Consider the following 12,927-nt stretch of genomic DNA (forward strand, 5'->3'; position numbering starts at 1 on the left):
CAGGAGATGAAACATGCTATACCTAAATTTAAGAGGTAGAATTTAGCTTCAGCAAAGCAGTGATTTTCAATGCATTCCTCTAATACAGCACAGGACTATCACAGCCTTCCCAGTTTAATTTTCCTTCAGTAATAGCTTTTTCAATATACATTTTACATACTCATGAACTGTAGAGCAAAGTGTAACAACTTAGTTGTATTCATATTTGCTGCTTGCTAGCAATTATATAGAAAACCACCAAAGTACAGAAATCCAGTGTGCCCTAAAGATTTTAGTAAGTTGGACCCAACGCTGGTTCAGTTACTTGCATGTCTTAGGCAAATACAATGCAGAACAATTTTGGCACAGTGAGTGAATCCAGCCAGATCTCTCTGCGTGTGACACTGTCCTGCTTGTGCACAGAGCCACTCGGCACGTGTGCCATGAGTGAAACATCTAAGAAAAAGCCCTGCCTAGTCCCTATATTTTATGGGACAGGGGGTACCTGTGCCGCTGGTTGGGAGACCACTCCAACTGCAGCCCTTCTCTGTAAGACATTGATGGAAAAGGACAATTACAGACTTCATATGGTAGTTCAGGCTCCATTTTGGCTAATATAGAGTACCACTTCAGAAAGTCAGGACCTAGCAACATTGCCATAAAAAACACCAGGTTCGTTTGCATCCCTGCCATCAATAACCTGTACAGCTCTGCAAACTCCCTTCAAGCCAAGCTGAAGGACACAACATCAAATTCACTAATAAATGCCAACGGCACATGACATCTGCTAACCCCTCATAACCAAACCCAAATGTAACTTTCAGAAAGGTGTCACAAGTTTATTTCTCATAATTTTGATCATTTACCTGCTTCCTCCTCACTGATCTATCTCCTTGAATGCAAGCCTGAGAAGAAGTCAAGAACACTGACTCCAAGATGCTGACCCACTTTCATTAGCTGTTCTTATAAGTTCAATTATCCCCCTTTTAAACAAGCGTATAAGGGGAGAGCAGTAAGAGAACACTGTGTGGAGTAGAAAGCCACGCCATAAAATCTGAGAGGCATATGAAAATTTATCACACCTTTGACAAACTTCCTTGCAGTCTGTCTCCTACTACATCCATCCCCTTAAGACTTCTAGTATTACAAAATGTGCAAGGAGTCGCAAATAGTCACCATTGGTTTTTATTAATTCATTTGGAATTGTGAAATTGTTTTGTCAAAGTTATGGCAATTTGTAATACAGAACAGTCCATTTTCATGCTGCACTGATATAAGAATATGTATAGAAAAATGTGTACAGAGAAGCTATTTTATATGCCAGACTTGTGACAGGGATTTTTATGTGATCAGCAGAGGCACGTATCAGAAAACCAGTGCTATAAGCCTGATTATATACCTTACCCACAAATTAATCTCATTGAGATTTATTTCAGCATTCCAAACTTTTATACATTTCTCTGTGTGGTTCTATTATTGATATAATTATTGTTTATTATTTCTGTTCTGGTAGCATTCAAATACTACAATTAGAACGAAGCCCAAACATGCTGTACAAACACCTATTAAATCTTCGTGCACTGGCAAGCATAGGATCTAGAAAAACACAAAGGAAGATGAGAGAAAACCAGAACAAAACAGTGAAAAAAGCAGACGAGCTTCTGATTGCTGCCTCTTCTTCCTTCCAAACTGTTGTGCCATTTCCTTCAGCATGAAATCTTGGAAAGTTTAAGCACAACACTTATTACAATAAAATAAACCACTGTCTTTCACTATCACATCATCATTTTTGACTCTTTCTTGTCACTGCCATTATTTAAAGGCACAAAGCCTTCTGGGATTACTAAAATGAACATTAGTGATCTCTGTACACATCCAGCTTCATAATGATCTTTATTAATCACATCTCTCTTCCTAACATTCATAACTGTCCCAGTTTGGCTGGCATAGAGTTAATTTTTCTTCTTAGTAGCTAGAATAGTGCTGTGCTTTGGATCCAATATGGGATTTGGTATGAGAAAAGCGTCGATAATACACTGATGTTTTCAGTTGTTGCTGATGTGTCAAGGACTCTCCAACTCCCCATGCCCTGCCTGTGTCCAGGTACACAAGAAGCTGAGATGGAGCACAGCCAGAGCAATGGACCCAAATTGGCCAACGAAATATTCCATATCATGTAACGCCATGCTCAGTACATAAAGGAGGGGCAGCTGGGAAGGGGGGCTCTCCTTCCAGGATTGTGATTGCAGGGTCTCGATGTTTCGGGATCACTAGTTAGGAATGGGCTGGGTATCAGTTGTCAGGTGGTGAGCACTCGCATTGTACATTGCCCATTCATACCTTCTATTACTGCAATTGTTTTATCTTATTACAATTATTAAACCATTTTTATCTCAACCTACAAGTCTACCCCCCTGGGTGGAGGGAGGGTTGGTGAGCAGCTGCATGGTGTTTGGCTGCCGACCGGATTCAAACCATGACAATTACATAAGTGCACTCAGCTCTGCCTCCTCACTCCTGATGTCAATAAAGTCACCCACTGCTGCAGCTTTGGACCTACTCCCAGATGCCCCTGACTATAGCTTGCTGTGCCAACACACTTCACACACCGCAGGCCATGGGCCCTTGTTGCAGGAGCCGCGCATCCCTACGTGCGCATGCAGCACCTCCACATAGCTTGAGCATTGTGGAAATAAGCAATAAGCAGGCCGACTTACTAATTGCTTTCCCAAAACTCAAAAGGACAAAAACATGTGAAATTCAAATACCCAAATGGCCAGGCAGCAGCCTGAAAAGCGCTGACCAAGCTAGTGGGGCTGTGGGACTGGATCACGCTTTCCAAAAGGAGAGAGCCAAACATAGGGCACAGCCATTTATTAAGCTGGTTCCATCCATTTATTAAGCTGCCTCCTTTTACTTGCAACCTTACCTTGAAAAATGGTCATAATACATTTTTACACCCACCAGACTGACCTGGCAGGAGTGCCATGAGGATTAAGCAATTAATGGTTATGTGTTTCTTTGAGACACTTCTAGGAAAGCTACTCCATGTACTACTAGTGGTAATCAGAAGAATGATTACTGGTGTGTTACTTCCAATACAGACTTGTACAGAAACTGTATAGATTTTAACACAGTAACCAGAAGAGGTCCAGCTCTTGCGTAACTTCTGATAAGGGATTTGCAAGCTCCTGGCAGTGATTTAGAAAACCTTTACAGTATACTCTGTGTGCACTGTTTTGTAAGATAAGCCACCAAGAAAAGGATTTATTTTTACATTTTCAAACGTCTTTAAAAAAAGCCTTGCACTGTAAAGGGAGTAATCGGTACCTGCATTCATGCATTTCCAAGGCTTGTTAAAAAGTTACATTTGCTTACATTAGCGTTTCCACATTCTTCTGCAAAACGCACCATCGCTCTGGACGCAACATTACAAGGGCAAGCAAGATAAAACAGCAGCAGATGTTGTTTCTGTGCCCCTCTGCAAGAATTCCTGCCAGCTTGCTTTTCCTCCTCAAAATCTGCAGAAGAAGTTGGGGCTCTGATGTCACCTTGCCTAGACAGCTCTGGGCCTTTTCTGCTGCCTAGCATTATTACCAGCAATACAGTAAGCCTAGCTACAACTTCATCTAATGCTATTCACTGCATGTACCTGGTGTCTGCCTGCATTATGGCATTATAAGTGGTGGAGGAAGAAAAGGGTAAACATGAGAATAACAAACAGGATTTTCTTGGAATAATGTTTCTCAGCCTTGGACTGATAATGGGCTGCAGTCAAATATATTCCTGTCATCACTGGCAAGCAAAGCTGTCTAACTTTGTAACATTTGTTTTACTAATTGAACAATCAATTATTAACATAGATTATTTTCACATTTGTAAACAGCACTGCATGCAGACACCTGCTTGATCTGAGAGAGCCTCTGGTCCAATTCATACTCAGTAGCCCCTGGTTTCCATTAATACTACCCTCTTGTACAGTTTCAGCTCCTTGGACTTTGATTCTGCCCTTAAATGCCACTTGGCATGCCCCAAATAACTGTAACACCTACATTCCTCAATTTTCCCATCTGCAAAGCCCCCTTCTCTCCTTACCAGCACACTGATGGGGTAAGTTAAAATGCAAGTTAAGCACTTTTTGCACTGCTTTTTGTCATTAGAGTACAGTTCATTTGGTCACAACAAAATGCTTTGAATCTCACCATCTGACTCCAAAACCAACATTTCCCAGTGGGTGCACACTGCAAACGGCAGAGAACCCACCTGACAGATCAGAATTGACCATCGTTGAGCTTCAGTGCTCCAAGATCACCATCCATTTGAGTTTATGCCCACTAATTACACTTCAGCCAGCAGAAAATCTTGCTGCTTTTCCCTCCTGTGGCGGCAGCCCCTCTGCATGCCCTGGCAGAGGATGAGCCCTTGCTCCGTGGAAGCATCCAGCCCACCAGCCCTGAGCTTCAGCTGCACAACCGGGGCTGAAGGTCAGCCTGGGGGAGTATTCGTGCCAACGTGTAAAACCTCACGTCAGAGCCGAGCCCACAGGCTGTGTATCTGTAAGCAGGCAATCAGCCCACACGGATAATGATCTTCAAAGCAAGATTCTTCTGTTATCAGGACACTCTTTCCGAAAGACAAGCCCCACTTTTTAATAATCTTACTGTAGTTTCGGTCCCACCTGGGAGCTGCACGGGGAGATTAAGTAAATGATCTGAAACACTTCACTTATCTCTGCTGCCCCTACCCTCTTCTACTTTTGGTGATGAAAACAATCAAGTTGGAAGAAGTATCAGACTTGCATACACAAAGGCTTGAACAGGTTATTGCTGTGGGATCACCCAACGCAAATTGCACATCCTAAAATCCTCATTAATCCTACCTTCACGCTAAGTAAATAAATAAATAAAAGAAATAAGAAACTGCCTTGGCATTAGTCTTGAGATAAGGCAAGAAACTTTGATGGTCTCCCCCGTTCCGCCAACCTACAATGACATTTTCAAAATCTTTCTCAGATTCCTCCTTGCATTTGGCCTGTGAGCCCTTGAAAGGCGCTACTCATATGGGGGCTCGTGGGAAAACCATGATTTGACTGTTTCTTCATACTGTGCATGCAGATACACACACACACACACTTGCGAGGATTCACTTTGTAAAGGTTTTAGCAAATGAATCCTGAATGTGGTTGATTCTTTGCTGATTTCTTTGAGGATTCAAGCTGAAGAAACCTGAGAGAAATTCTTCCACACTCAGCTGCTGTCCCTGGACTGTGAACAGGCAGGCATGCCAGCATCCCTCCCAACACACCCCCAGCACTTTCAGAGGTACCCCCACAGACAGAGTTTCACTTGGTGGGACACAAGGGAAGGAGAGCTGGGGTGGGAATAAACTAAATCCAGAGCCAAGTTTTCCCCCAGAACCGCCGAAGGCCATAAACATGAAGAACATAAACCCTAGGCTGAGTTTGATGTGTTTGAGGCAGTTTCTCTTGGCAGTCTATGCAGACAGTGGTGAATGAAGCTCTGCTACGTGAACCCCATTTCCAAACTCTCTTTCCAGCTCTCATTCAAAAATAATGCTCAACCTGGAGGCAAGCATAGGACAGAGTGTAAGAAGACACTGAATATCCAGGAAGAACATTAGGAATCTGAGCCTCATTCCACAGTTTAATCCATTAAAGTGCAGAACATTAGCCCAATGAAAGAGTATTTTGTCTCAGTTAGGCTGGGCTTTAAGACACCGAGAGTAATTAATTACTGTTCTCAGCATCCAGGCACTCATGCCAGGTGAACTCTTAAAATACCCAAATATCTCCTCCCAAGTAATCTACTTCCTTACTTAGGTGAACAAGCCTGGCTTCTCACCAGTGCAATCCAAATAAGTAACAGATGGTTCTAAATGCAAGATTGTCAAAATTTGCAACAAGTCCCAAAATTATTTTGCCTCCCTCTTCTACAAATTCACACAAGAATTTTTGCCTCAAAGTACCCCTCAATATTTTTTTTCCCCCTGGCATTGGTATGTATACTCCTTCTCCATTCCCTTGAGAACAGGGAAAATAAAATAAACCATTTTTTCTACTTCTTCATTAAAATATTTCTTGCCAAAACAGGTAAGATACAGTATTGTAGAAAACTACATAGTTGTTTTTTTTTTTTTTTTTTTTTTAAGAGGTAAGAGTAGTTGTCTACAGTGTGGGGAAACTGAATTTTAACTGATTTTATGACAAAAGTAGTAAAAGCCAATTACTTACTTTCTGTTTCACTTTCCCTAACTGTGATTCGTACAGAGGAATTCAAGCATTCCCCATGCTTAAGCAGCTATTGGTAACATGATTAGCAATGTTTCTGCTTTTTTCTTTCGATATGTACTTTGGGCATGATTGAGTGTTCCAGCGTCTTAAATGATTAAGGAGACAAAAAGACTGACAGAGACAAGCAGGAAAATAAAAGGTAAGAAATGGATTACTCTCTAAGAAACTGAAAACTCCTCTAGAGACCCTAGGCCTTCCAGTTCATTTAAACATTAACAAACTTTACATTTCAAATCATATCTAGGAGGACAAGTGATAGGATTACACAGCTAAATCTATAAGCATTGATTTTGTCTCAGTCACAGATGCACACTGTGCAGTATTGGAAAATCTGCTAAGAAGATAAGGTTATGACAACACCGCAAATAGCATGAAGCCATGGTTTAGATAAACCTTTCTGTGTCTTTAAAAACATCCACTCCCTCCCCTCCCCGCCAAAATACACAAGTGTCATGTTGTCTGCAAAATATAAAAGCTTCTAGAAGCATGTGCAGACCCTTCTTGACGTTGGCATTTCATTTAGAGGTTGCAGCAGAACCTATGTGAATCACTGTTGCCAGAAAACATGTGTTTCGATTGATTGCTTTTAAAAAACACCATGTAGCTCTACATTTTAAAATCACCATATTGTTTTGTATAAAACAAGAGATTTGAGTTGTGTATCTCAAGACGCTTGCTATGTTCCCAGCTCAAACAGTCCTGAGTCAACAGTGCACCATTAGTTTTAAAGCAGTATATTTATATTCCTTAGACTCTTGGCTTCTATGGAAACCACTATCTAGTTTCATAAATGATGGAGAATGAACTCAGAAAGCAGCTCAAAGGATATCATAACTCCATTTTTTTCCTCCATACCTACCCCCAAACAAGAAGTCTTCAAGAGCCCTTGAGTGAGGGTGACAAAGATCGGAAACAGACAGTGTTGCATCATTCCTATTTAACTTTCTTCCTTCGGGTCTTTACCATATGCTTCCTCAGCATAATCAAGAGTTTGCCATTGGCTATGCAGTTAAGGTAGTAAAGCATGGAAGAGACTTTCCTAAAGATTTAGGGCTTCAAATTTGGATCTCATTCTTAAAACCACCAAAGGTGGCTGCCAGCTGTCTCTAATTTAAACGAGTCCTGTTTTATTTGAGCTACAAAGTCAAAGGCAGTGAGATGTAACTCCCACCACATCTATTTGGAACTGCTGGTCCATAAACTACTTCCCTTTAACTGTACTAGAAAGGTATACAACTAGGTATTTTGATGCAGCTGACCTACTCCTTTTTTAGTTTTGTTTTTTTTTTTTTTTTTTCATTCTAAAAGGAGCTATGTGTGATATGGTAATGTCGTGGTTTGAGCCTGGTCGGCAGCCGAACAGCACGCAGCCACTCTCTTTCCCTTCTCTTCCAACAATAAGAAGGGACAGAGAGCCAGGCTTGGGGCTCGAGATAGGACTGGGATGGGAAAAAAATCACCCTTTATGGGCACGAGCAAAAGGCAGACTTGTTAGGGGAAGAAAAAAAAAGAACATACATTTATTACAGACACTAACAACAGGTAACAGAGTAGGACAGTGAGAAACATTGACACGTCTTGAGAACACCTTCCCCCCACCCCTCCCTTCTTCCCGGGCTCAGCTCTGCTCCCGATATCTCTACCTCCTCCCCCAGCGGTGCAGGGTCAGGGAATGGGGGGTGCAGTCAGTGCTGCCACTTTCTCCATCTTCGGTGGGGGGAGCTTCTGGAACTTCTTCCCCCTGCTCCATCGTGGTCCCCCTCTCACAGGAGACAGTCCTCCACAAACTTTCTCTGACATGAGTCCTTCCCATGGGCTGCAGCGTTCTCCACACTACTCCGTTGTGGGTCACCAACTTTCTCCGACTGGATTCCCTCCCATGGCTGCAGCCCTTCCTGAGCTGCTCCTGCGTGGGACCCCCCCGCATGCTGCAATCCTCCCAGCACTGAATTACAGCAGTGAGGCTACCTTTTCCCACAAGACCCCGGCCTTCTTTGGGCAAAGCACCTTGATCAACCAGGCGAAACACAGGCCATAAATCAGTGTCTGCTCCACCGTAGATCTCCATGGGTGGCAGGGGGGGCCGCCCTGCCGTCTCACCACAGGATACAGGGGGGTCTCTGCTCCGGCATGCCTCCCCCCTCCTTTCTTCCTCTGTTCGTCCACTGACCTTGGTGTTCACGCAGCTGCAGCAACTCCTCCTCACAAGTCCAACTCCTTGTCACCATGTCCCTTCTTAAATACGTTATCGCAGAGGTGCAGCTGATTGGCTCAATCTCCCAAACAGAAGTGGAGCTGACTTGGAGCTGGGGGAGCTTCGAGAAGCTTCTCACAGGGGGCCACCCCTAAAGCCCCCTCCTCTGCCACCAAAAAACTCCACCACTCACTCAACCCAGGACAGGTAACATATCATTATGCTATGTAACATCACTCTAATAGTGTGTTATCAGAAGATAATTCTCCCTGGCACCTTTTATTTGGCTCTGGTAACTACATGTCAGTAACACAATCAGAATCCAAAAGGCCCATACAGTGTATAGCGTAGTATGAACCTCTGCCATGTTACACGACTATGGTTTACTCAGCCCTATTGAGACAAGGTTGATGCTATTTAATCACTGAACTTAATTTTCTATCTTCTGGTACAAAGCAAATCTAAAAAAATGAACTACTTCTAGAAAATACTGAGAGGTATTAGGAAGACCTTGGAACCAAATGTTCTGTTTGTAAGTCTCCAATGGTATGTACTTTGTGTCGTCTGTGCAGAGGATTACTAAGTGAGGTGACACTTCAACAGCAGGCAGGATGTGGTCTGATCTTTTTCTGACAAACCTGCTGCTAAAATCACAACCAGTTAGCATAATGCTGTTCTGTCATTTCCCACGATCTCCCCCCCTCTTTTCTTCTCCCCATGCAGTTTTGGACCTGGAGGTCTGCCTCTCCCGGCTCTCTACTGTTGTCCCACCCACACGTTTCTTGTCTCCTGACCTTTAATAAAGTGATACTGAGGGGACAGATGCTGTCAGTGCAAAGATGCTACAAGCCACCCAGTGTCCAAATTTACTAACTTGCAAGTGGGCATTTAAAACCAACAGACCAAACCCATGCCTGCTTTCCCCAGCACCCGGCTAGGCAAAGTTAGAGCTTTATTTAGCCCACTAGAGTCCACAATTGATCTGTGATCTTGTATCTGTAGCATAACCTAACCACAATCTTTAGTTATCACTTGTAGAAAACACAGAACCAAACCTAGCGAAACATACACTTATATATAACTTAAAAAATGGGTCATCTCTGCAAAGGAAGCAGGTGCATGTAGGCATATTTTAGGGATTGTGGGGGAAGACAGGAAGTAGGACAGGTTTTAGGGTTTACATTTTTCAGCCTAAGCTTAGAGGGAGGATTATTTCCAGTGCCTTTACATACCTTGAAGTGAATTTTAAGCACCAAAATCAAGTATTTTACAGAGCCCCATGAGGTCTGATGGACATATACTGCATGTGATGTGATCACATATGATCTTGGGTAACCAGCAGTTATTATAGTAAAACCTGAGCTCTGCGTAATATTGGACCAAGCATCATGATGCCAAAGCATTCAATCTCTGAGATGCATGAGTTGATTCAAGAAATAATTCAGTGAAAATGACATGTCCAAATTTTACTTGAAAACACCTGACTCATACTTTTTGCTGAACCTCCAACATACTGATACATGCATCCAACTGAGAATGGGCAGAAATTAAGACGGAATTTTAAGACATGCACTGATTCTGAACATGGACAATGACCCACATTTGAGTTAAGAACTGAAGTAAAACCAAACTTGAACATGGCCACCTTCATAAAGATTACAGATCTGGCTGCAGTGATTCAAGAGAGACACAACTGAACAAGAGCTGTATTAAAGCATAGGGAGACAGCACACAGGAGAAAAACTAGACAACCAAAGGAGCCACAGTATTCCCCAAAATAATTGGATCAGCAAATCTGAGCAGTCAGGACATTTGAGTTCACTGTCTCAGAAATGTTAGTAATACATAATTGTATAATGAGCCAAATCCTGCTTTCAATTTGCCCAGGTATAAATCTAAAACAGATGTATCAATTTCAGTAGAAATACATTGAATTTAAATCACTGCAAATTAAAGATTTTTTTAAACACAATTAATCTAAAAGATTTGTGTTTGGTGAAGAAAATACAGGATTAGGCAATAAAGTAAGTAGCTGTCTGCAGAATTTTAGCACTTAAAAAAAAATTGCAAACGTATGCAAAAAGTTGCCAACAAATACTGGGGGAAGATGAATTGATCTCTGACCACTGTAAACTGCTAAATTATCACTTTTCAAACTATGTATTATCTTTATATTTTAAGAAATACATAAAAAAACCCCATCAGCTAAAACGCACAGTATTGCAGTTGTACAGTAATAAATTTAAGGTATAGGGAAAAGCTGTCTAATCCACACAAAGACAGGGAATTTTATTGTATGAAAACTGCATTTTTACCCTCCTTTTCAGATAAAACTGTTTGAGTTTAGTTTTGCCTGTAGGATTTTCCTGTTAGTTTTAGAAGATAAGTGCTTCTGTAGTGAGTAGAGATCATGTGCTTTGTGAAAAAGAAATAGCTATATTAAAACCTGGATAATCCCAATCCCCATCACTTGTAAAATCATAGTTCTACTTTGGATTTTAAATCCCTCAGGAAGTTCACATTAATGCCTCAACAGCACATGCATAACACTGTTCACTCTGCTTACAGGTCACTCTTTAAGCTACTGAATGCTCTAACATCTGGACAAGCCAAACACCGATTAACCAGGTCAGCCCATGTACATATATTCTTTGTCTCATCAGTCTTTCTTTTATTAAATATTGGCAAGATCCTTTTTGCATGGCTGCACAGACCCTGCAAAGTTTTCCCAATATCTGTCATCATGCCATCTTGCATTAATGAATGTGATGGGACCATACATCAGCAAAGACTTTTACCATCTCCCTATCTCCTCAGACATTTATTTTATTTAAAAAAAAAAAAAAAAGGCTACAACAAACCAGCCAAGCACAGGGTTTGCTTCAATAAACATGCCAAGTGAATGTCTTCCAGGCAGAGGGGTTTGACAGAGACCCTTTCAGCAATGGGATAAATAGCCACACTGCTGTTTGATTGGAAAATGATTCTCCTATTTAGCCCCCGTTTCATCAGCGCTTGGCTGCATGCAAAACTGAGGGTGAGCAGCTCCCACGGGGTGCTCCACGCGTGACGGGTGAGCTGTCAAACGCTCCGTCGTCCAAACTACGTGGCTGCTGCACACTTCCCGTGAAGAAGAAACAATTTACTGCGGCATTGTGCCAGCAGTCTTCCAGCCCCTCGTACAGTTAGTTTGCAGGTATCAAAAGCTGATTAACTTACTAGGGGGCATCCAAACGCTTCCTCGAATCGCCTGTCACATATTTGCCACGATTTCTATTCACTGTCTTGTCAGCAGGGTGTGATAATGGGAGATAAACACCGAGCGTAGTGTGCATGAAAGAACCGCTCTACAACATGGTGTAGCATCAAGCTGGGCTGTGGGTAGTTTGACAATTAGACAATAAAAAGAAACTTAACTTAAAAAAGCCTAGTACTTTGTCTGATGCTTTCTCTTGAGATAAAGGGTGCAGATGTAACGCCATGACTTTGAAAAGGAGCACCTTCACTTGCTAAACATATTTATCACAGGCAGCAACCAAAGCAGGATACAGATTGCCCCAAAACATACACTGGACCCCAGGCTACGGACCCCAGATGTAGGGCAATATAGGGGGGATAGTGAGTTTAGCAGCAGCTAGCCGCAGTCTTGGCCAGCACTGAGAGTCCCACATGAAGCACCCTCGGAGCCAACAGGTAATTTTTACAGGTTAAGGAGGCTGCCCCACTTTCTGAGCTGGCAGAGGCCGTACCAGGGGCTGAGGGCTCCACACGACACAGGTGAGCAGGCCAAGCACCCCGAAATGGGGCAGGCTCTGGGGCACCCTACACCCGCCCGCAGGACCAGGCCGTACCCTGTAATTCCGTGTAAACCGTTCTAAAGCAGGAGCTTCACAAGTGCCTGGCTTTGGCCAAATATGCCTCCTTCTGATAGCAGCGGGCAGCCCCACTCTCAAATGGCTTATCTATCTCCAAGGCGTGCAGAGCAGCACCCGACACCTCTGATGTGGTCTCTGCACTTAACCTTGCTTAAGGCACCTCCGTTCCTTGTGCCTCATGGACTGCAAAGCAGGCAAACGTACTCATTTCCCACCTGAACGTTTACTTCCTTTTTCTTTAATTTAGGCTAGCTACCTCAAGCTGATATGCCTCTACATTCTCCTCAACAAGACGTGGCACTTTTCTGCAGCCACCCAAGGCAGGTGATTGGGCATCATGGCAAGAATACTGTCACTTGGCAGGCATTGCCAGGCAGTAACTGATGCAGGTAACTACAACCATGTATTCATCATCTGGAAGGGAAAAGTTAGATTTTCTTGAATATAAAGAATGTGAGCATTTATTATCTACACAGTTATGTTTATCACATCCATTTAAAATTATTCCATTAACTGTTCTGTTCATTTATTAGCTTCATATATTTACATGAAATGATGCTATAAGCTCT

At 42.6% G+C, this 12,927-nt stretch overlaps 1 protein-coding gene across 3 annotated transcripts in view; it reads right to left on the bottom strand.

The window, feature by feature from the left end:
- Nucleotides 1–12,927, bottom strand: part of UNC5C (unc-5 netrin receptor C) — a 271,714-nt gene that overhangs the window by 126,810 nt on the left and 131,977 nt on the right. The window contains exon 1 of one of the 3 annotated variants that reach the window (XM_042807595.1): nucleotides 4,243–4,389. The exons of the other annotated variants lie outside the window; for them this stretch is intronic. Within the exon in view, the coding sequence (XP_042663529.1) occupies nucleotides 4,243–4,264 (22 nt within the window). The 5' untranslated portion in view covers nucleotides 4,265–4,389. Of the gene's footprint in view, nucleotides 1–4,242; nucleotides 4,390–12,927 lie in introns of those variants that run through there. 3 annotated transcript variants of the gene reach the window in all.

This window comes from Tyto alba, unplaced genomic scaffold (assembly GCF_018691265.1).
Source record: "Tyto alba isolate M040663 unplaced genomic scaffold, T.alba_DEE_v4.0 Super-Scaffold_6, whole genome shotgun sequence".
In the NCBI taxonomy this organism is placed as follows: Eukaryota; Metazoa; Chordata; class Aves; order Strigiformes; family Tytonidae; genus Tyto; species Tyto alba.